This window comes from Pogoniulus pusillus, chromosome 1 (assembly GCF_015220805.1).
Source record: "Pogoniulus pusillus isolate bPogPus1 chromosome 1, bPogPus1.pri, whole genome shotgun sequence".
Taxonomy (NCBI): domain Eukaryota; kingdom Metazoa; phylum Chordata; class Aves; order Piciformes; family Lybiidae; genus Pogoniulus; species Pogoniulus pusillus.
In genome coordinates this window covers 9,293,523-9,316,577 of record NC_087264.1, presented here as the reverse complement: position 1 = coordinate 9,316,577, position 23,055 = coordinate 9,293,523, and the positions used below count along the sequence as shown (strand labels likewise).

Sequence of the window (23,055 nt, the reverse complement as noted above, 5' to 3'; positions counted from 1 at the left end):
GGGGACCTCATTGCTGTCTACAACTACCTGAAGGGAGGCTGTAGCCAGGTGGGGGTTGGTCTCTTCTCCCAGGCAACCAGCAACAGAACAAGGGGACACAGTCTCAAGGTGTGCCAGGGGAGGTCTAGGCTGGATGTTAGGAGGAAGTTCTTGCGAGAGAGAGTGATTGGCATTGGAATGGGCTGCCCAGGGAGGTGGTGGAGTTGGCATCCCCGGGGGTGTTCAAGCAAAGCCTGGCTGAGGCACTTAGTGCCATGGTCTGGTTGATTGGCTAGGGCTGGGTGCTAGGTTGGACTGGATGATCTTGGAGATCTCTTCTAACCTGGCTGATTCTATGGTTTTAATGCTCACCAGTCATTTCCTGTGTAGTCACAGAACCCTAAGCAGCTGAGCCTGAGTCCTCCTCAGCTGTAACTTGTTTAATTTATTAGGCTGCTGTGAGAGTTCCTCTGAAAATCCCCACCCTTTGGCCCCCAAGGTAAGTTGTGGTAACAGTTTCTCAGGAACAACTGTTTGTGTCCCTGCTGTTTGAGAACCTTCTTCTGTAGAGTACAGCAACTTCTCTAAGAGGCAATCAAAGGAAAAACCTCACCGAATGACTGAGCAACGCTAGAAAAAAAACAAGCAGGTAGATTTACTCTGCTGCTAGCCACAGCTTCTCCCGGGCAACCAGCAACAGAACAAGGGGACACAGTCTCAAGTTGTGCTGGGGGAGGTCTAGGCTGGATGGTAGGAGGAAGTTCTTGACAGAGAGAGCGATTGGCATTGGAATGGGCTGCCCAGGGAGGTGGTGGAGTCACCGTCCCTGGAGGTGTTGAAGCAAAGCCTGGCTGAGGCACTTAGTGCCATGGTCTAGTTGACTGGCTAGGGCTGGGTGCTAGGTTGGACTGGATGATCTTGGAGGTCTTGGTTGATTCTATGATTCTTTTCCTCTCTTTATCAGCCAGAAGGATCCAAAGAAGTCAAAAAGAAGCCTCACAGCCAGTAGCATTGTTTTGCTCCTGACTCATGCAGCTGAAGCCACTGTGAAATGTTACCTACAAAGCTGATAGAAATATTTCTGCTGCTTACCTTAACTGAAAGGTCACTTTTTCTGATCCTCTCTGGGAGCTAGCAGTAGCCAGCAGTTGTGAGGAATGTTGTTAATCAATGCACCTTCTCATTGTCTTGTAGAGGAGCAAAGTGGGAATGTTGTTAATCAATGCACCTTCTCATTGTCTTGTAGAGGAGCAAAGTGGGACCAAGGCAAGCCATGGAGAATCCACTGCCAAGCACGTGGTGCCCAGCTTGCCACAAAGCAGTGTCCAGAAGATCCGTTCAAAAGCTGAGCAAATGCATCCAAGGTAAAACAGACTTGGAAGAAGATAATCCCAGGGCAGACCTGAGCGTTTCTCCAACAAATCACCTTCCCAGGAAGTTGCAACCATCTTCAGGGAACATGTCACCTTCTCAGAAGGATGTTTCTTCACCCTCCCAAGGACAGTCTGTCATGTCAGCTCAGCCACAACTGCTGCCAGCCCCTCCACCCTTACCCCCTGGGTGTCAGGTGCCTTCTCCACCCCCTCCCATGCCTGGCATAAGTGCTCCATCTCTCCCATCTCCCCAGCCATGCAGTAATCCTGAGTGCAATCATCTTGCTTGTGGACATGGTGGGCAGTGTCACCCTCAGAAGACACCAACGTTGAGGATGAAAATGTTTCACTGGCAGAAGCTCCCCTCTGACGTGGTGAGACGTATGTGCTTGTTTGTAACGCTAGGCTGCTTGGTTCATTTGCTTTGTGTGCAAATAAAAGTTCTAATGGGGGGCTGGGGGAGGTGTTTTAGGCCTTGACTCAATAAATCAGGTCGCACAGATGGTCTCCTTGCTTGTTCTCAGTCCTGCAAAAAAAAAAAAGATAGCTATCACAAAAAGACATGGAAAGCCAATCCCTCACCAATAATGGAGAACAGAGTAGCTTAGGGAAAGCACTGAACCGAGGCTCTCTGGCTGCTAAAATCATCTTAGCCTCTCAGTCTCTGTTTTTTCACTTGTTGACATGATGCTTTGAGTCTGCACTAGCTAAGGTTCGCAGAGCGCTCTGAGTGAAAAGATCTGCTGAGTGGTTGAGCTCCTAAGGAATTCTTGGTATGTCACTGGTGAGTGTCTGCTCAGCTGAAGGCTTGGGTTGATTTTTTTGGTTGGTTTGGTTTGTTGTTTTCTTTTTAGTGCACAGCCAGACGATGCATTAGCCAAGACCTGAGGCTGAAAAAAATCATAGCTGTGTTTAGAACTGTGCCCAGTTCTGGGCCCCTCAATTCAAGAGAGATGTTGAGGTGCTGGAAGGTGTCCAGAGAAAGGCAGTGAAGTTGGTGAAAGGCCTGGAACACAAACCCTATGAGGAGAGGCTGAGGGAGCTGGGGGTGTGCAGCCTGCAGAAGAGGAGGCTCAGGGGTGACCTCATTGCTGTCTACAACTACCTGAAGGGAGGCTGTAGCCAGGTGGGAGTTGGTCTCTTCTTCCAGGCAACCAGCAATAGAACAAGGGGACACAGCCTCAAGGTGTGCTGGGGGAGGTCTAGGCTGGATGTTAGGAGAAAGTTGTTGGCAGAGAGAGTGATTGGCATTGGAATGGGCTGCCCAGGGAGGTGGTGGAGTCACCATCCCCGGAGGTGTTGAAGAAAAGCCTGGCTGAGGCATTTAGTGCTATGGTCTAGATGACTGGCTAGGGCTGGGTGCTAGGTTGGACTGGATGATCTTGGAGGTCTCTTCCAACCTGGTTGTTTCTATGACTCTATGAATAGGGCTGGGGAACATGCACCTTCATGGGTGGATATAGCCTTTAACTTAATCTCATACCAACCACGGCCATGTGAGTTGTGGGTTTCTTTCCTCACACACAAAAGAACATTAAGGTGTGTAGCTAACACACAGACTGCCAAAGGGGTTTGCAAGGTCTGCTCAACCTTCAGCAACAAGACTATGAGCACCTTTTCATTTTTGCTGTAGCTTTCAGTACTTTTTCACCCAAAGCAGACCTTACAGTTTTCCCCCTTTGTGTTTATTGCCAAGGAGGAGGACATTAGGGGACAAGAACTTGCTGCTACAATAAAATACATACACACCTATGTAAAAACTCAGCCTGACCCACAGCCTGCTTTCTTCAGCAGAGATAGAAATTTAGATTCACTCCCGGTGTCTTCTGTGCCACCACTGCAATCTGTCCTAAAGAAAAAGGAGTTGAGATTCTTTGTCAGAGATGTCAGTGTTCATGCTTTCAGAGTTCATGTTTTGAAGGACAATGTGCTATTTAGATAGCTCCTGATGATTCTGTTAATAATGCTGGACTTGAGAGTCCTTACCTTTTGCAAGGAAAGATGTTTGCCTAATCAGACACAACATCCTCTGTGTGGGTACCACAATTCTCTGATGTTTAGCTGGTTGGCAGTAGCAGCCTGTTAGGTTCACCTGCTGCTTTTAGTTCAGTCAGTCAAATGCAGCAGCAGTTTTACAGGTTTAAATTGTCTTAAAACCTTTGGGATGCTACCTGTGGGAGCTGTCACCCTTAAATAATTAGCATTTGTCCAGGATTAATGAGCACTGTACTTCATCTACCCTACAAAGTGTTTTCTGTTTCACAGATCACACTGCCCTGAAAGTGCTCCTCTACCTCTGTGGTCCATTTATTCTCTTCCAGAAAGTCACTCCATATGGACTGTGCTGCCAAGCAGCAGCAAGGAGCTTGTAGAGCCTGACTACAGAAGCCTGGAGCTGCTTTTCTCTGTCCCACCAACAGCACAAAAGAAGCAAATAAGGCCAAAACTAAAGCAAGCAAAAGAGGTACTTGGACTGCTCACTTTTTGTAGAGCCTGGCAAAACTCCTGGGAGTGAAAAGCTCATTGACTCTTTATTGTGGTCAATCATTTATAATGAGAAAGCTTTAAATATTTTTATGTCCATTGCCTAAGATTACCTTTAATAAATGAGAAAGTTTTCATGTTTTTTATGTCCATTGCCTAAGATTACCTTTAAAAAACAAACAAACAAAAGAGCAAACAAAAAAACAACAACAACAAAACCCCAAGGACAGGTAAGGATTAGAATTAAACTTTGCTGAGGGACAGCTCCTCATCTGAGAGGGAAGGCATTGGAGTTTCAATATTAAGCCTTATAAATTGGAATATTCTACATGTTTCAATTCCCTTTGCTAGGCCTTCGCCTCTTTCTCTTTCTAGAATAGATCATGAGGCTGCCCAGGGAGGTGGTGGAGTCACCATCCCTGGAGGTGTTCAAGAAAAGCCTGGATGAAGCATTTAGTGCCATGGTCTAGTTGACTGGCTAGGGCTGGATGCTAGGATGGACTGGATGATCTTGGAGGTCTCCTCCAACCTAGTGATTCTATGATTCTAATGGCCTCTACTGCTACAAATTGCTCTGATTTGACCAATGAAGGCTGTCAATATTATTACCAGACAACAGTGAACGCCACCCAACAAACAAAGCTCTAAACTTTCTGCCAAAAACAAGGTAAGTGTATTTTGAGCTGACTGTTTTCTCTCTTTTCACAGATCACATTCATAGGTCCAAAGAAAAGCCTCCTTCTGAGTATATTCCTGAAGCAGTTTAAGTGGTAAGATTAGGATAGTATCATCTGAATGACTGATGTGCCTATGTGTTTGTTCATAAATACCTTAAAGTCACTCCCTCTCCTTAACCAAGAGTCAACTTTGAGTACTGTGTCCAGTCCTGGGGCCCTCAATTCAAGAGAGATGTTGAGATACTGAAACATGTCCAGAGAAGGGTGACAAAGTTGGTGAGAGGCCTCTAACACAGCCCTGTGAGGAGAGGCTGAGGGAGCTGGGGGTGTGCAGCCTGCAGAAGAAGAGGCTCAGGGGTGACCTCATTGCTGTCTGCAACTCCCTGAAGGGAGGTTGCAGCCAGGTGGGGGTTGGTGTCTTCTCCCAGGCAACCAGCAACAGAAGAAGGGGACACAGTCTCAAGTAGTGCTGAGGGAGGCATAGGCTGGATGTTAGGAGGAAGTTCTTGCCAGAGAGAGTGACTGGCATTGGAATAGGCTGCCCAGGGAGGTGGTGGAGTCACCATCCCTGGAGGTGTTCAAGCAAAGCCTGGCTGAGGCACTTAGTGCCATGGTCTAGTTGATTGTCTAGGCTTGGGTGCTAGGTTGGGCTGGATGACCCTGGAGGTCTCTTCCAACCTGGCTGATTCTATGATATTCTGTGATATTATCTTTACCTTTTTATTAAAACCTGATGAGATGTGGCAGCCTCTTTCCAGACAGTCAATACCTTGCCTCAAGCTGATATTAAGTCTAAAACAGTCACTAACACCTCAAGAGAACATACATGTAAATAACAGCAAAATCATGTGGAAACATCATTTTCCTTGGCATTATTGACATAAATATCAACTACTGCCAGGAACCACTAGTGGAGATGCCCAAATGTAAGTTTCAAGTTACTGAATTGATTTAAAGAGGCATCTCCAGGGAATCAGATCTAAAATCATGCATAGTTTTTATTTGCAGTTTCTTCTACAAGCGGGAAGCAGTTCCTGCAATCAAAAAAAGTGGAATGTTGCCAAGTCACAATCTTTACTGGGAGAGGTAATTAAAATTTTAAAAAAAAAATAAAAAAAGAAGGAAAAAGAACAATAAAAAGTAAAAAGAAAGGATTCTGCACTAGTTTTTTGCAAAATATCTTTACTCGAAGATAGCAAAACTACTGCAGGAAGATGGATGTTCTGCTCTCTCTCTGCCCTTTGCATGGCCTACATTATGAAAGCTTCAAACAGAAACTCAGCCTAGAATTTCCTCTGTGCTAAGAATAAGTCAGAATCAGACAGAAAGTTATTTCATGTGTATATAATTTTATTCTTCTATCATTGCAAACTGCTTCAAATTGGGAAGAGCTACGCACAGTTGCTATTTCCTTTCCCTGCACGATTCCCTGGGCAGTGGTTAAGCTCTCCTGAGAGCAGCTAGTGACCACAGGATCAAAGAATTGAGCTCTGCTTGTAGTGATGAGGGATGAAGCTGCTCTGCAGCTGGATACTGCTTCTAATAGTGCTGGTGGCTGCAAGAAGCTGAGCTCTCCAGAGCCCAAAGCAGAGCATTCTGGACTCGTTTCAAAGACATGTCATCTGCCAAAGTTTCAGTTAAGGATTTTGGGCAACACCTTCTGAGATCTTTATAAATACTTCTCAGCAGGAGAAAAGCCTTGGCTCTCAGAGGCTTTAGCCTTGGCTTTCCTGTAAGCAGTGGAGAAATTCAAAGTAAATCTCAGTGATGCTGGACACAGTAAAAGGAGAACCTTCAGAAATTGTTGCATAAAGATGAACAAAACCCAGAAAGCACATCTAGATTAGGAGGAATAGCTCTCTAGGCTTAAAAAATCCTTTATGTTTTCATATCTCTGCTGTACTTCTGAGAACTAAGACCTAAAATGTAATGAGAGGCAAGTATAATAAGAATTACTTCATCTGCTACTACAGCACTAGCTGAGAGGTTGAGGTCCCTTGTGTTTGTTGTGTTACTCCTCTCTATGTCATTGCTCCCCTGCCTCTTTTCTACAGCTCCAATGAAGAGGTTGCTGCCATGATTCAGACAGGGGATAGCTCCAAGCTGGATGCTGAGATACTGAAGCAGCTACTTAAACTACTGCCCGAAGACCATGAGGTATGTATTAAGGGTGCTGTACTGATGGAGTTCAATGAGTTTGGTGCTTGGAACACTTTTATTGCTAAAGCAAGAAGGTACAATCCTATCCCATATTATCCCAAACCATCTCAGCCAATGGCCTTTTGAGGTCGAGCGAAGTCCACCCCAGCAATAACCTGGGCTCTTCACAAAGAGGTTAGGGAACATCTCAATTCAAGAGAGATGTTGAGATGCTGCAGTGTGTCCAGAGAAGGGCAACAAAGCTGGTAAGGGGCCTGGAACACAGCCCTGTGAGGAGAGGCTGAGGGAGCTGGGGGTGTGCAGCCTGGAGAAGAGGAGGCTCAGGGGTGACCTCATTGCTGTCTACAACTACCTGAAGGGAGGTTGTAGCCAAGTGGGGGGTGGCCTCTTCTCCCGGGCAACCAGCAATAGAACAAGGGGACACAGTCTCAAGTAGTGCTGGGGTAGGTCTAGGCTGGATGTTAGGAGGAAGTTCTTGCCAGAGAGAGTGATTAGCATTGGAATGGGATGCCCAGGGAGGTGGTGGAGGCACTGTCCCTGGAGGTGTTCAAGAAAAGCCTGGATGAGGCACTCGGTGCCATGGTCTAGTTGACTGGCTAGGGCTGGGTGCTAGGTTGGACTGGATGATCTTGGAGGTCTCTTCCAACCTGGCTGATTCCATGATTCTATGTTAGGAGGCTCAACAGAGATGCAGACCAACTGATTACTTTAATTAAATGGGTGATATACATTAGCACTTGTGGACTTAGGTGAATAAAGACTCTTTCTGAGCAAGTTTCAATGAGGAGAAACAGAAAGGATCCTTCTATACACTATAGCTTGCTGAAGCCCTGCCCATGAATCAGGGATTCATCACACAAGATGAATACAAATGCAGATGACCCTCCAGTCAAAACAAAACTTAAATAGTTGTCCTTGCAAACTAGTTCATATATGGAATTTCTCATTCATATGCCTCACTCTCATTGCCTTGTGAACACTACAAGCTCAGAAAAGCCAGGTATGTGCTGTAGGAAGCAATGGGCACAATAAATAAGTGTGTTTTGTTCTCTACTAGATAAAGAGCCTGAAATCTTGCAAGCAAGACAAATCACAACTAGCAAATGTAGACCAGTTTTATCTCCATCTCTTGGAAATTCCCAGGTAAGCAAAATTTTTCCTTGTGCTTCAACTTAGGACTGGTTCTTATAAGAATGATACCTAAGAGTTAGGGCCTCTATTTCCTGTGCCAAAGAGATGTTCCCTATATTCAGCCTTCAGGATAAGTAATCTGACTGTTATTTGGAGAGCTGGTTTGAGAAACCTTTCCTTCTCAAAGGCCAAATAGGCTTTCAGACAGCTTTGGCAAACCACAGTTAATTTCACCTTGGTATTTAATAAGTTAGTAAGAAAACTCTTAACAGTTGTTCAGCTATTATCTGCACAGATTGAAGTTGAAGACTTAATCCTGCCACCAGGCTGTTGATTCAATCCACCCTGGTTCACAGATTCCAGAGAGCCAACAAGCCCATGAGTGAATCACATCAGTGCCTGTGCTTTCACTACCTTCCTCAATGTTACCACTGAGGGAGAAATCATAGAATCATAGAATCAGCCAACCTAGCACCCAGCCCTAGACAATCAACTAGACCATGGCACTAAGTGCCTCAGCCAGGCTTTTCTTCAACACCTCCAGGGATGGTGACTCCACCACCTCCCTGGGCAGCTCATTGCCAATCACTCTCTCTGGCAAGAACTTCCTCCTAACATCCAGCCTAGACCTCCCCCAGCACAACTTGAGACTGTGTCCCCTTGTTCTGTTGCTGGTTGTGTGGCAGAAGAGACCAACTCCCACCTGGCTACAACCTCCCTTCAGGTAGTTGTAGACAGCAATGAGGTCACCCCTGAGCCTCCTCTTCTGCAGGCTGCACACCCCCAGCTCCCTCAGCCTCTCCTCACAGGGCTGTGCTCCAGGCCTCTCACCAGCTTCGCTGCCCTTCTCTGAACATGCTCCAGCACCTCAACATCTCTCTTGAACTAGAGAGCCCAGAACTGGACACAGTACTCAAGATGTTGAGTTCAAGGGAAGAACAATCTCCCTTGTCCTACTGGCCACACTGTCCCCGATACAGGCCAGGATGCCATTGGCTCTCTTGGCCACCTGGGCACACTGCTGGCTCATGTTTAGCTACTATCTACCAGTACCTCCAGGTCTCTTCCTGGCTGCTCTCCAGCCACTCTTTCCTCAGCCTGTAGTGCTGCTTGGGGTTGTTGTGGCCAAAGTATAGAACCCTGCACTTGGCCTTGTTAAATGTCATCCCATTGGCCTCTGCCCACCCATCCAGCCTGTCCAGGTCCCTTTCAAGGGCTCTCCTACCTTCCAGCAGATCGACACCTGCCCCTAAATTGTTGTCATCTGCAAACTTACTGACGCTGGACTCAATCCCCTGGTCCAGATCATCAATAAAGATAATGAACAGGACTGGGCCCAGCACTGATCCTTTTATCTTTATGCTGTTCATAAAAACATGGTGATATGTAATAATTCATAGGAACAATCCTTCAAAAATCTGATAAGTTGTCATGCCACAACCAAAGACACTTTTTTTTTTGATACTGGTGGAAATGTGGGGGTTCATTTTCTCACACATACAGCTGGCTTTAAAAGTACTTTTGAAAACATTTTTCTGGCTCTTCCACAATATTTATCCAGGACAAGGCATAAATACCACTGAAGGACATTGCTCCAAAAGCATTTTTAATTTTGCTTTGAGAAGTTAAAAGGGAAACCAAAATCCCCAACTAGAGCTTCCCAGGAATTGTCAAAAATTATGGCCCCATTACGCTAGGAAGTCACTGCCAGATGTCAGTGCAATGTTGCTTTGTGAGAGAGGAGACAGTAACTGTTTCTAGGACATCTTAGGGAGTATGTAAGTGATTCATTTATAATCCAGTTCTTGTGTCAAAGCGTTAAAGAGAATACAACAATGCTGGTACTAAGCTTTGCTTAAAATGGGTGATTCTTTTGCTGAGCCCAAGACAGTTAATCAAGCCTGTGGGGTTTGGTTTTGTGGTGTTTGGGGTTTTTCCACTGATGTCTTTTAGCTACCAGTTGAGGATTGAATGCATGCTGATTTGTGAAGAAACAAAACTTCTCCTGGAGTGCCTGTGGCCAAAAGTGCAAGCCATCAAGACAGCCTGTGAAAGTAAGTCCGTCACTGCCGTGCCTATGGTCAGGCTCATTTAAAGGAAGCCTCTTTTATACTTGAATAGCATCTGGGCTAGCATATGCCATAAGCAAATAAAAACAAAATCATTAAAGCCAAACAAACCGCACAAAACAAAACCACAATCAAACAAAGCCTTTTCACTGCTGAGTATGTAACAAATGTCAAAATGATTCTGCAGCTGACTTCTGGAATTCGTTCTGCAGTATTGCAGTTCATGTTGTCCTGCTCTGAACTGCAGCCTCTGTTCACATGAACAACAGAAGCCTCCCTCCTATCAGGAGCTCTGCAGGAGAGAAGGAAATTTCCCTTATTTTCAGTGCCAGATTCTGTTTGAATATAGGTTAATTTTTTATCATCCCCATCTCCCTTCCATCCCATTTCTGTTCTAGTTCTTCCAAAGACTTTACTCTCAGCCTAGATTCTCCTTCTAAAATGCACAGCTCCTACTTATCACTCTCACCAAGGATGACAGTGAGGCAGAAAGCCCTTTGCTTTTCTTAACCTAGAATAACACAGGGGAGGCTACAGAATTTTGCATGTTTATACCCTTTCCCACACACAATTCTCCCCAAGAAGCAGCTGCAGAGATGACAGATCTGTACTCCAAACTTGATGGGAAAGGTAGTTTTTCATCTGCTCCTACAGAAGAGACCACAAAAGAAATTAGTTTGCTCTACTTTCATTCGGATGGTGTATTTTTGTACTGGGGTATTTCCAAGTCTGTAACAATAGCTTCACATAGTCTTGGAAGAGAATTTTGTTTCCCTCCTTGTCAAACATAAGGAAAATTATTTCTCTAATTATTTCTCTAAATTTATTTCTACTTTAGTGTACTGAAAATGTTCTCCCTCTTCATTCTTCAGCACTTCTCACCAGCCACCGACTGCCAGTTTTCTGCCAACTGATTCTTAAAGTTGGAAACTTTCTTAACTATGTAAGTAAACTGATCACTTTAATTGCTTTATTTCTAAAGATAACAGAAAGTACAAATGAGAGACTTGGAAACTGAAAGCAGGGACTTTTTTCTCTGTCTTCTAGGGGCATCAAAATGGAGATGCTGTGGGGTTTAAAATTAATGCCTTACTCAGGCTAACAGACACAAAAGCAAACCAAAGCCACATTACTCTCCTTCATCATATTTTGGAGGTAAGATGAAACTGAAATTATTCCTGCATGCATTATTCTCAGGTATTCTTTCCCCAGAAACTATGAGGCTTTGACCTCAGTAGCATCCCACCATAGGTATCCAGAGCATAAGCCCCTGTGCCTGCAATAAGATGAAAACTTCCCCTTCACTCTGTGATGGGATCAAAGCCATATGCAGCAATGTTTAGGGAGGCAAAACTCTAACACTATTTCTTTTCTCAACTTTGCTTAATATGTCTGCTTGCTGTTTTCTTCCTCTTCTTCTGCTCTAACTGTTCTCTTGTGCTGATGTGTCTTTAAAATGCATCTGTCAAATGAAATTAATTTTCATGAGACTGTGAAGTCTCCTTCTCTGGAGAATTTCAAGTCCTGTCTGGATACGTTCCTGGGTGACCAGCACTAAATTATGGTCCTGCTCTGGCAGGGGGGTTGGACTTGATGATGTCTGGAGGTGCCCTCCAACCCTCTAACATCCTGTGATATGAAAACAAAATCTTGGGTCAGCTCACACACTATGGCACCACATAGGATGCAAGCCTGAACAGTTAAAGGAGCTTTTGCTTTCTTCTCAACTCTCTGTTGGAGTAACCTCAGGAAAAGAATGAACAAGACTAAATTGACCCCTCTGCTTTTAAGAATGAACACTGAAACATTCATTTTTTAGTCTGGCTGTTGTCCAAATGAAATACTTCCATGCTCTTTGCCTGACTCTGCAAGGTAACCATTTTTCACTTCAATTTTAGGAGGCTGAAAAAAACCACACGGATCTGCTGCAGCTACCCAGAGATCTTGACTTTGTTTCCAAGGCAGCAGGGTAGGACACTATTGTTTGTTCTTTGTATGAATTATCAAACTCTTTGAAGCCAACAAGCTGAGTCATTTTATGGTAGTGTAATAAGGTCACAGGGCTTCTCTGCTGTGGGAGAGAGAGGTTCTCATCTAACACCAAGCAGTGCTGAGAGTTATAAATCAACCAGGTTGAGACTTTTTATGTGGAGCTCAGTGTGATTTTTCTTTTTGGACAACCCAGTACTACCTTAGAAGTGTAACTACATAAATAGAGAACCCTCTCATTTTCAAGGACTGAATTCTCCTTCCACATACTGCAGTAGAAACATATCTTGCCTGAAATACTCAAGTGCAAGCCCATCAAGAGTTACATGCACTAGACTAGTGTAAGAGAGAATGACTGGAGTGACTTGCTGGAAACTGGGGGACTTCAGGAGTCCCCAAGTCAAGTATCAGTACAGGTCTCTAATACATATGAGCACTGCAGACTTTCCTCCATGTGACTGAAAGCCAAATGAGTCTAAAGCCATCTTGTTCCACTTAGCTGAGGCCTACCACATGGAGATGTGCTAAACTGCACTAGTTGGAATCCACATTTACAGCATCCAGATTAATATTTTGCAATCCTGTTATGAATTCATAAGAACCTTGCAGCAGAATCATAGAATCACAGTAGTTTGCATCTCCTTGTAACTGGAAGAAGCAGTAACTTTTAAATCTGGAGATGGATTAACATTTGTAGCTGTTAAACAATTTTGTAAAGCATGTCTACTTAGTCACACAACTGAAAATATTATGGCTGTTGTGAATGATCTGTGCAGAATTTAAGTGGGATGTTGTTTTAAAACATTCATTTCTGGTGGGGTTGTGTCATCATAGAAACACTTCATTGTCTCAACTTCAATCTCACTGCTGAATAACAAAAATGTGTTATTTTCTTATAAAGTAATTGCCTCCTAGTTTAGTCAAACTCTTAAACTCACTAAACTGATTTGCTAGTCAACCTGTAGAGGACTGTTTACAATGCATATCCCACAAGGAACGCTCTGAAGCTTGATTGCATCTGGATGCACCATGAAGCACCAATTCAGGTTTTGCCCATTTGGTACATCTTGTCTAGCGTATGGCATAGGTCAACATAACAGAAGAGGATTTGTAGCATGTTTGGGTCTCCACATGAGCTAAATGACCTCTGAGACCATATAGAATTTCAGAGTATAAATAGATCAGGGAAAGAAGGCAAGGAGGAAAGAGAATCAGCAAAGACAGTAATGAAACAAGGGAGATGAGTGCATGATGCATATGAATAAAACCAGGTTGGAACTTCTGAGTAGGTTTTTTGGGCTTTGCTGGGGTTTTTGTTTGGTTTTGTTTGGTTGGTTTTTTTAATGTGAAAGGTGAGGTTCTTCCACAGTCTGTCCAGAGAGACAGTGAGGGCAAAACCACAGATTCTTTCTTAGATGAGGGTTTAAGCACATAGATAAGCATTTATATAGAGGTGAACTACCCACAAAAGCAGGGTCAGGGTTGGATGATTAATTCTACATTCACCTGCAGAAGCAATACCATTTATAATAATCTTTGAACTTAATGAAAACAAAACACTCAGACCTTCAGTGAGGTGACTTCATTGCTGTCTACAACTCCCTGAAGGGAGGTTGTAGTAGCCAGGTGGGGGTTGGTCTCTTCTCCCAGACAACCACCAACAGAACAAGGGGACACAGTTTCAAGTAGTGCTGAGGGAGGCTGGATGTTAGGAGGAAGTTCTTGACAGAGACAGTGATTGGCATTGGAATGGGCTGCTGAGGGTGGTGGTTGAGTTGCTGTCCCTGGAGGTGTTGAAGCAAACACTGGCTGCGGCACTTAGTGCCACGGTCTAGTTGACTGGCTAGGGCTGGGTGCTAGGTCGGACTGGATGATCTTGGAGGTCTCTTCCAACCTGGTTGATTCTATGATTCAATGTGCTGTCCCTCTTGTGGCCCTTTCAGGATCCACTTGGATGTCATGCAGACTGAGGCAGGTGCCAATTTGAAGAAGCTATTGGCAATAGAGAAGCGTTTATTTCTGTCAACAGATGATGTGAAAATGCAGCACATAAAGTCTGTTCAAGTAGGTAATGTGGGTGTAACATACATCACATCCTTCTTCCTAACCCCCGTATAGCTCTTCTCAAAGGCGACGTATTTCAGGTTGCCAATGGACACAGAGCTCCAGGAGAAAAGGCGTCATGGCTACACACCCCCTGGGTCCTATAGAAAGGAGAATGCCAGATTTTCCTCCACTTTTATAATGTGGAGGGAGTTGGGGTTGTTTAGCCTAAAGAAGAGGAGGCTCAGGGGTGACCTCATTGCTGTCTACAACTACCTGAAGGGAGGCTGTAGACAGGTGGGGGTTAGTCTTTTCTGCCAGGCAACCAACAACAGAACAAGGAGACACAGTCTCAAGTTGGACTGGATGATCTTGGAGGTCTCTTCCAGCCTGGTTGATTCTATGATTCCAAGTTGTGCTGGTGGAGGTATAGGCTGGACGTTAGGAGGAAGTTCTTCACAGAGAGAGTGATTGGCATTGGAATGGGCTGCCCAGGGAGGTGGTGGAGTCACCGTCCCTGGGGGAGTGCAAGAAAAGCCTGGCTGAGGCACTTAGTGCCATGTTCTAGTTGATTGGCTAGGGCTGGGTGCTAGGTTGGCCTGGATGATCTTGGAGGTCTCTTCAGTTCATAGATTCTATGATTCTATGAACTGAAGACCAGACAGTTGTCAGCTGTGTGAGCAAAGGAACAGAAGGCTTTAAATTTGATATGTAGGATGCAACTATAAATTCATACAGCACACAAAAATGTTTGGTCTTAATGTTTTTGGGGTAAAAAAAAAACAAAAACAAAAACAAAAAAACAAACCATGAACAGATTTTGCAGCATGCTTTTTTTTCCCTTTCCCCCCATATATTTCCAATTATCCAGGGTCACTGTACTAAAGCTAAAAGGCAGAAATCCTGGTGCTGTACGTTCCCTGATCAGTCATCCCAGATTGTGCTAAATTTCCATGTGGTTGTATGAAGAAGGTGGTATGACTCAATGAGCTGCTTTAGGCCAGATGAAACCAGAGAAATACAGATGGTTCAATTAGAAAGAGAATATCACACATTGGTTCATGAACTGTGAGCCAATTTTAATTGTCACATTTTTTACTAAGGACTCTGTGCTAACTGGCTCAAGTCTCTTGGGCAGCCCAGAATATGCTACTTCTTAATATGCATAAATTGTGTTGCAAACTGTCTCAGGGTAGTCTCAAAGCTTCAGAGGACCTGCAGAAGGAGTTTGCCACCATTGAGAAGAAGAAGAAAGAACTGGCTGGTTACCTTTGTGAAGACCAAAAAAAATTGTCCTTGGAAGATATATTTAGCACAATGAAAACCTTCAGAGAGCTCTTCCTCAAGGCCTTGCAGGTGGTTTGGTTTGCTTTTATGACTGTTTAGAAATAGACTGAGAACTCTCTTTTGTTTGTTTGTTTGATTTTGTTTTCCTTTCTTCAACTAAGACAGAACGTCATCTTCCTTCTTCTCCAAGATGGGTTACCTAAGCCCTGGCTGCACATGCAAATGAAAGTAACTGTTTATTTGCTTTCAACCTGCAGCAAGACACAAATGTGTGGGTAAATATAAAATGTGAGGGTTGTTTGGGTTTGGTTGGGGTTTTTTTTTTGGCTATGGAGAATTAAGAAGTCTCCATGGTGTTGTTCCCACTGTAAAATGATTAATCAGGCCTCAATGAAAGAGGAGCTTTGTGGCGTGGGGAAAAAGTAAGCAATCTGACATGCTTTATAGGCTTTGCCAACAGGCAAAAGACAAATTTGCCAATAGCAAAGCCTAACTGGAAGGTATGTTTAAATGCAGGTACTTCATCGTACTAGTTCGTTCAAAATGGTTATGTTTTATGTCCCCTACAGAACTATCAATCTCCCAGGAGATTATACTGGGCACAGTATTTATTTAGAAGAATTTACTTCTTGCAATAAGGAGTACAAAAACACCAAATTTTCCACAAAAGTTCTGGAGATAATTTTCCAATTAGTAAGCCTCCATTTCACATTTTCTTACTACATACTCCACACCTGAACTAATGTCCTCCCTCTGTCATTTTCTTAATGCCAGGTGATAGTGGCTTCACATTTATATACTTTACAGCAACAATCATCCACTCCAGCAACAGAAGAAGGGGACACAGTCTCAAGTTGTGCCAGGGGAAGTATAGGCTGGATGTTAGGAGGAAGTTCTTCACAGAGAGAGTGATTGGCATTGGAATGGGCTGCCCAGGGAGGTGGTGGAGTCATCGTCCCTGGATGTGTTCAATCAAAGCCTGGATGAGGCACTTAGTATCATGGTCTAGTTGACTGGATAGGGCTGGGTGCTAGGTTGCACTGGATGAGCTTGCAGGTCTCTTCCAACCTGTTTGATTCTATGATTCTATGTAAAGCAGGTCTCAGCACTACTGCAATGGCTAGTGCTATCTTTCCATTCTCACATCAAATAAGTGACATAATTTTGATAAATAATGATCCTTCATGGCTCCTAAGCTTTCCTAGAGAGGTTTTGGGTTTGTCACTTCTTTGATTAAACAAAATCCTTCTCCATTCAGACTTTTTTTTTTCCTGGTCTCTGATCCTTTAGGTAACAAAAAAAAATAGCTACACAAATGAAATTTCTATGATTAGACTTTGCCTTCTCCATCTACTTTTAGAGTTGAAAATGAAAGCATTTGAAATACTCAAATGATCACTCAAACTGACACAGTGAAAAGGAGTTGGTTTGTCACCCAGGACTGATAACTATTTCACCAGTTCTCAAAAATTAAGAGAAGCAGATGGCAGGAAGAAGGAGATGGGGAGAAAATAGCTTTCCAGCTCAAAGATCAAAACAAAACACCAAACCAGAACTGAGTTGTAAAACTGGGGGAAAAGAAACACTGTGATTATAGAGGATTGAGAGAAACATTTGATTTCCCTTAGCACTTGCAGATGCTCAATGAGGGGAGCTCCCAAGAATAAAAGCTGTCTAATCTCAGGAAAAGGAAGAAAAAATGGTAAACAGAATCTGCTCTAGGAAGTCTTCAGCTGATGACAGGGGTTATACAGACAGCTCTGCAGAGGGATAGTTCCTCCAAGTGCTCCCCTAGGATAACCAAGCTGGAGCAGCTGCTCCTCAGTAGGGTGCACATGGTGTCGGAACAGGATGTGCTTTAGATACCATAGGGATAAACAGCTGTCATGGAGTATCTTTTAATTCAGAGATCAAGCAAGTGTCTAACATCCCACAAAGTGCAAATCCAAAGTGATGGCCCTCTTTCCTTTAATCTCAGCCATACAGCTGCCTTCCATAATGCAGGAGATGGAGAAGAGATTGTGAATATCTGGTTTTATGCCTTGCTACAACTTTACCTTGTTGGGCTTTCTTGTGTTGAAGAAGCTCTTTTAACAGTGTTTGTGTTGAACCATTATGTGTGTGTGTGTATTTAATTTCTTCAAACAAATCAATCCATGAATTTATTCCTAACGTGGTTTGTTTTTTTCTCAGTACTGTGTGTATGCTGCTTAAACAGCAAGAGGATATATCCCTGAGTTCAGCTCTTTTATTTCTTGTGACATGTTACATATAAATGTTCTCCCAGGGCCCACAGATCTGCAAGCCTCTCAAGAGCCACAATATCTCAAAGATATTATGCTACTACACAGAAAGAATTTACTAGGCAAGCACACAAGAAGCAGACAGGGATGAAAGGCTTTTAGTCTCTCCACAAAACTTCACCACTTGTACCTCACTCTTTCAGAAGCAAATTCAGAGCAAATACATCCTTTTCTTTCTTTGTCAAGAGTATGCTATTTTTCTCTCCTTTTCTAAGCATTGAGTGAAGGTCTCCATAACCTTCAGCCTACACTTTCTACTTGAGAACACGTTTTCTTCATCTGGAAATGCCTTTGAACCAAAGGATTCTAGGCTCTTACATTCCATATAGACCCTAAGAACTAGTACATGTTTCCTGGGACTTCTAGCAACCAACAAAATGTATCACTATAATGGGAAAATGTCTCTGCTGCTGCCAAACTCTCTGCAAAGGAGACCAGAAGAGGAATCGTATCTGCACAAATCAACATCTTCCTGGACATAATTACATTTTCTAGTATGATGCAGCAGCACCCTCCTCTTAACATCAATACCATATCTAATACATTAGTCACATCACCTCAGTATCAGTAGCTCTGTGGAAATCAGAGTCCTGACTGTTTCAGTAAATCCTAACAGTATTCATGCCATCCTGGCAGTTGTATGACTGGTGCCAACAGCTCTCCAGGTTGGACTCTGCCACTGGATACCAGTGTAGAAATACAACTGGCAAATTTAATGGGTGCTTGAAAAGAAACTGTAAATTGCTTCTCTTTAACACTGTTGAAGAGTTCCTGAAATTCCTGGTAGAAACCCCTGAATACAAACAATATAAAATCAAGGTTGCTATGGGATAAATCTCTAGAATGCTAATGAAGTTTAAACCAATGTCCTATTTTGTGGACAAAAGGACTAATGAAGAATGCATTTCATTCCATAGTTTAACACTGCAGCCAAAGCTAATGAAATAGTTTGTTGGCAATCTTATCATACAGACAAAGCCAAAGAGACTGACCAGGAAGCTCTGTTCTGCTGTTTACCCTCAAATCCCAGCAGATGAGAGTATTAAGTGTGCATGGGGCATATTTAGAATTGCTATTTATTGCAAATTCTGAGTTTGTTAAACAGCTTTTTCCTAAGTAACTAACTTTTTCTTTATTTGCCATTTTGTCTGAATGCAGGAAAATCAAGAAAGGAAGAAGCAAGTTACAAAGTCTGAGAAAAGGAAGAAAGAGCTTAAAGGAGAGTATGTGAAGAGGCTAAAGGGAGAGCATGGGAAAAGTATTGTATTCAACTCAAATTAGTTCTGGTTTTGTTAGCCAATCTTTTGATAATTAGGGGTAATTATCTGCTCAGTTATGGCTGATCTAATACAATGAAACAGATTTAGCCTTGGATGATATAGGTGTCAAGCAGAGAGTACACCAATATGAATTTTTAAGTGCATGCGAATGCTTGAAAGAAGTCACAATAGAGATGCTATAAAAAATATTAGTCCCAATGAGCAAGCTGCTATCATTTTGTGGAGAATTGGGTGATATCCTGCTATTGATCTGTTGGAGTCTTGTTGGGAGACTTTTAGGGCAAAAGTTACATATATGTATACACACGCACACATATATATATGAACTTCAAGCTGCACTTTGTCATTGTGGTAGGTTTTGTCTTATATTACTGTTACCACAACATTGGCTGTATTCTCATTAGAGGAATGATTTCTTAAAGCAGCTATGTATGTGCTTAAAGGAGTGCCTGTGCTTTGCTGAAGAGGGGATGATTTACATCAATGAAGAAAAAAAAAGGGTTTTACTGTGCTGGGCTGACCTGAGTGTGAAACATTCCTAGTGCTAACCTTGGCATGCATACATTCTGAAGTTTTATTTTGGCAAATAGTTGACATCCACTTTTCTGGAAGATTTCTATCAATAACAGTCAGTCGTGATCCTCTCTTATCCAGAGAATCGCTGTAAATGCAGCATTAGTGAATCTGAGTGGAGTTCATATAAATAACACACTAGATGCTCAGCCCTCGGAAGGCCCTGTTGGTGCCTCAATAAATGGCCTTCTTTTAGCTCTTCTTGCACAGTTACTTATCTCTCAAAATACATAAAATTCACTGAAAGCTTACCAAAACAAAGTTCTCAATACTGTCTTAACAAGCTATACAGCAAATGTGTTTTACACACTTTCCAATCATAACATGCATAACGCAAAGCTGCAGATTAAAATGAGCCAAGCCTGTTTGCTGTAAATACAGAAAGGTAACAGTATATGGTAAAGTAAAATTATAAAGTGATATTGAGCAGCTGTAAGGCTTAAATGTGTGCTTCAGCCCTGTGAAAAGAAGGAGCAGCAGATCATAAGAACCTTCTGTGCTTCTGACATACAGTTTAGATTGAACTGTTGTTATTTTCGGTCCTTTGTGAGAAGGTGGATTTAATTCTTGGGGTATAACCTTAAACATGGGAGAGCATTTCACCTATGAATATTTTTTCAGTACATATTTTAGAAAGCTGTGTATAGCACTGGTGGCAATGAGTATCAGGCATTTTTGTCATCTATTTTAATCTCCCAACAGAATACAGTGACAGAGAACACCAGATATGGCATGGCAAGATCTTTGAGCTCATCTTAACATTCTTCAATCCATGTAAAACCATTTTTTTAAAATCCTGTATTTAGCAAGTGAAGTAATTATTTTCTGTATTTATTGTCTGAAGAGGGGGAATAGAAAGACAGTAAATCTGGAGAAACCCTATTAGCATGTGCTTACAGGATTATCATAGAATCAAGTACACCTTTAACTTAGCAGGTATCTTCCTTAGAGCCAGCGATATACAGCACACAGGGTAATCCTGGGCATAAATCTGTAAGGCCCCAATCCTACAGTCTTTGAATCTCTGACCTTAACTGCAGTCACATGCTCTGTCAGTGTCAATATCTGGTTTATCCAGTTGTCTCAGAATCATTTCTCTGCGGTTGACAGGCCTGCCATGGACAGCATACAGCAGCAAGGACTCTTAGGGCAGGCAATAATCTTGCTCTCCTGAGTTCAAACAGAAAATGTGAAGGGAGAAGTACCAATTGCTGATGTATTATTGACAGATTTCAAGGGATAGCTTTTAACTACTGCACCAGAGTCATAAATTGTTACCAAAATACAAATATATGGCACAATTAAGAGAATGAAGCAATATCCTACTGATTTTCATGTATTTCAAAACAGCTTTGATGTGAATAAAATTTACTATACAATTTCCCAGAAGGGAGTTTGGCAACAGACTTCTGCTGAATCCAGATATTTAGAGAGAAAAGGTTGGATTTTTTTAACTTATTTGAAGATTTTTATATATGTGTTTACATTAAGATTCGTTTTCTATGTGTGATAATGGATTAAGCAACTATCCTGCTTGATTTTCTTGTTTTGCATCAGCATCCATTACTGAACATTTAAATTCTTCAGGAGAGTTGTATCAGACACTTCCAAGGCCTAATTCTGTCTTATTTCAAGGGATATATATATATGTTATTTCAAGAGAAGCAGTAGGTAGAGGTTTCTTTAGCTAACCAAGTGTTGTAAAAAATTACCTGCTTCTCATGTAAATTTAGAGGGAGATGCTGCTGTTGACCAGAGCAAGCAACAGAACAAAACCACTTAAGAACACAAGGTGAAGATGTGCAGTTCAACGCATGGTGAGAATTGATCTATATAGCTCTGATACTGTAACTGCAGCAGAAAATTAAATGCTGTTAAAAGATGAAGAGCAAGTAAACTTCCAGGAAGAGTACAGTAGTCCCAAAGCTTAGCTACTATGATTACATACAGAAACTCACTGGAGAGATAGAGCCTTCAAATCAGTTTCATGTGTTGATATATATTCAGTGTCAAATACATGAGATTCTCTCTGGCAAAATCCTTATTATCTTTACTTACACATGACTTGCACTATTGTAAGTAACTTAATGGTATATGATAAAACATCATCAGCATAAATTGGTCTTGGAATAGTAAAAGATCAGATCTTCAAGAGCTGGGGAAATAAGCAAATGTTCTACTCCTAAAAGCTTACTGCTTAGCTGTATTACTGTTGTGTTGATTCGATTTGCTTTTTTTAAAGCACATAATAGTGATTTAAAAGCTGTATTATGCCTAAGTCCAACTTTCAATGCACAGTTTACTTACAACCTCATTGTACTCTAGTAGCCATTTATGAACAAGGATATATTTCACTTTTGTCTATGTTTGTTTAGTAAAGAGTTTAACAAACATATCTGAATCTGTGAGGCTTATTAGTTGTGGTTTTAAATCATATACTGGCAAATAAGATCATATTAGGAAATAAAGATCAGTACTGGGCCCAGTCCTGTTCAATATCTTTACCGATGATGTGGACCAGGGGATTGAGTCCAGCATCAGTAAGTTTAGAGATGACACCAAGATAGAAGCAGCTGTGGATCTATTGGAGAGTAGGAGAAAAAAACACAGACTTGAACCAGGCAGTGTCTGTTGTATCACAGCTGAGATCCTTAACCAGTCTGTGGTGATTGTCCAAATTCAATTTTGGGAGGCATTTGCTCTGATTTAATACATTTGCTGTTCACAAGGGAGGGACCTGCTAACAAAGAATACAGGATGTGAGGACTCTTTCATATCAGACAAGCTGAACTGTGGGATAATTTGCCTGTGCCCAACCACAGACATGTAGGTGATTAGAACTTGGCAGCTTTCTAATTGTTGCTTAAATATTTGACTTGAACACCTAAATCAATGAATATGTCCTTGTGAGGAATTGTACCAAAGTCTTCATAAAAAGACCTATAGGAGTGGGATTGACACAGTTAGTAAACCTGGTCTAACTCAAAGGAGTTAATGCTGAATCATGTTTCCTAAACTCAAAAAAATGCCAAAGGAATTCAGCAGCCTGGACAAGTTGCTGCTGTGGTAAAATGGTGCTAAAGTGATGCTGTGCTAAAATGCCATCCTTAGGAGAAGTGTTGGAGCAAAGCTGGTCTTCACAGCTTCTATTTCAAGCTTATTAAAGCTTTATATGCCTCCAGGTTTGTCCACATTTATCAGACCAGTTGCTTTAGCCTAATAAAAAATGCAAGCTTTTTCATTTTCATGCTACCCACCACAGAGAAGACAGAAGAGATACCACTTTGTTAATCTGATGCAGACTTTAATGTATTTGGAGGCTGTTATCATCACCTCTAGTCTTTTTCTTCTTAGACTAAATAAGTCCAGCCCTTTCAGGTTTTCATTCTGGGGCTTTACTAGTGTTTTTAACCTAGAGTTTTTCAAATTTATGTTCATGTACTTGGGGCACTACTCCACGTTTTCTTTAACTGGAGCTCAGCTTCCTCTCAGCACAGTGCTAGATCTCCAGCTGGGTTACTCAATAGGACTGACCAGAGCAAAAGGACACCTCCCTGCATTTCACAGGTTGTTCTTCTATCTCAGCATGATGTTTGACTTTCATAACCATGTAACATTCTGACTCCCGTTCAAAAAAAACAACCCAACAATCTGGTCTGCAGGTGATTCTTGTTGCTTTCAGCTTCCTGCCATGTGCACATTCAATA

The 23,055-nt window shown here is 42.3% G+C and overlaps 1 protein-coding gene across 1 annotated transcript; it reads left to right on the top strand.

Annotated features, from left to right (window-relative positions):
- The first annotated feature begins 944 nt into the window (after positions 1 to 944).
- Positions 945 to 21,741, top strand: LOC135185909 (inverted formin-2-like). Its single transcript, XM_064163142.1, has 13 exons — positions 945 to 1,083; positions 1,226 to 1,733; positions 3,674 to 3,816; positions 4,545 to 4,606; positions 6,568 to 6,670; positions 7,731 to 7,816; positions 9,758 to 9,858; positions 10,746 to 10,816; positions 10,921 to 11,028; positions 11,772 to 11,842; positions 13,806 to 13,926; positions 15,097 to 15,261; positions 18,654 to 21,741. The coding sequence occupies exons 2-13, from the start codon at positions 1,253 to 1,255 to the stop codon at positions 18,774 to 18,776; spliced, it is 1,635 nt and encodes a 544-aa protein (XP_064019212.1). The 5' UTR covers positions 945 to 1,083; positions 1,226 to 1,252; the 3' UTR covers positions 18,777 to 21,741.
- Positions 21,742 to 23,055: the final 1,314 nt, after the last annotated feature.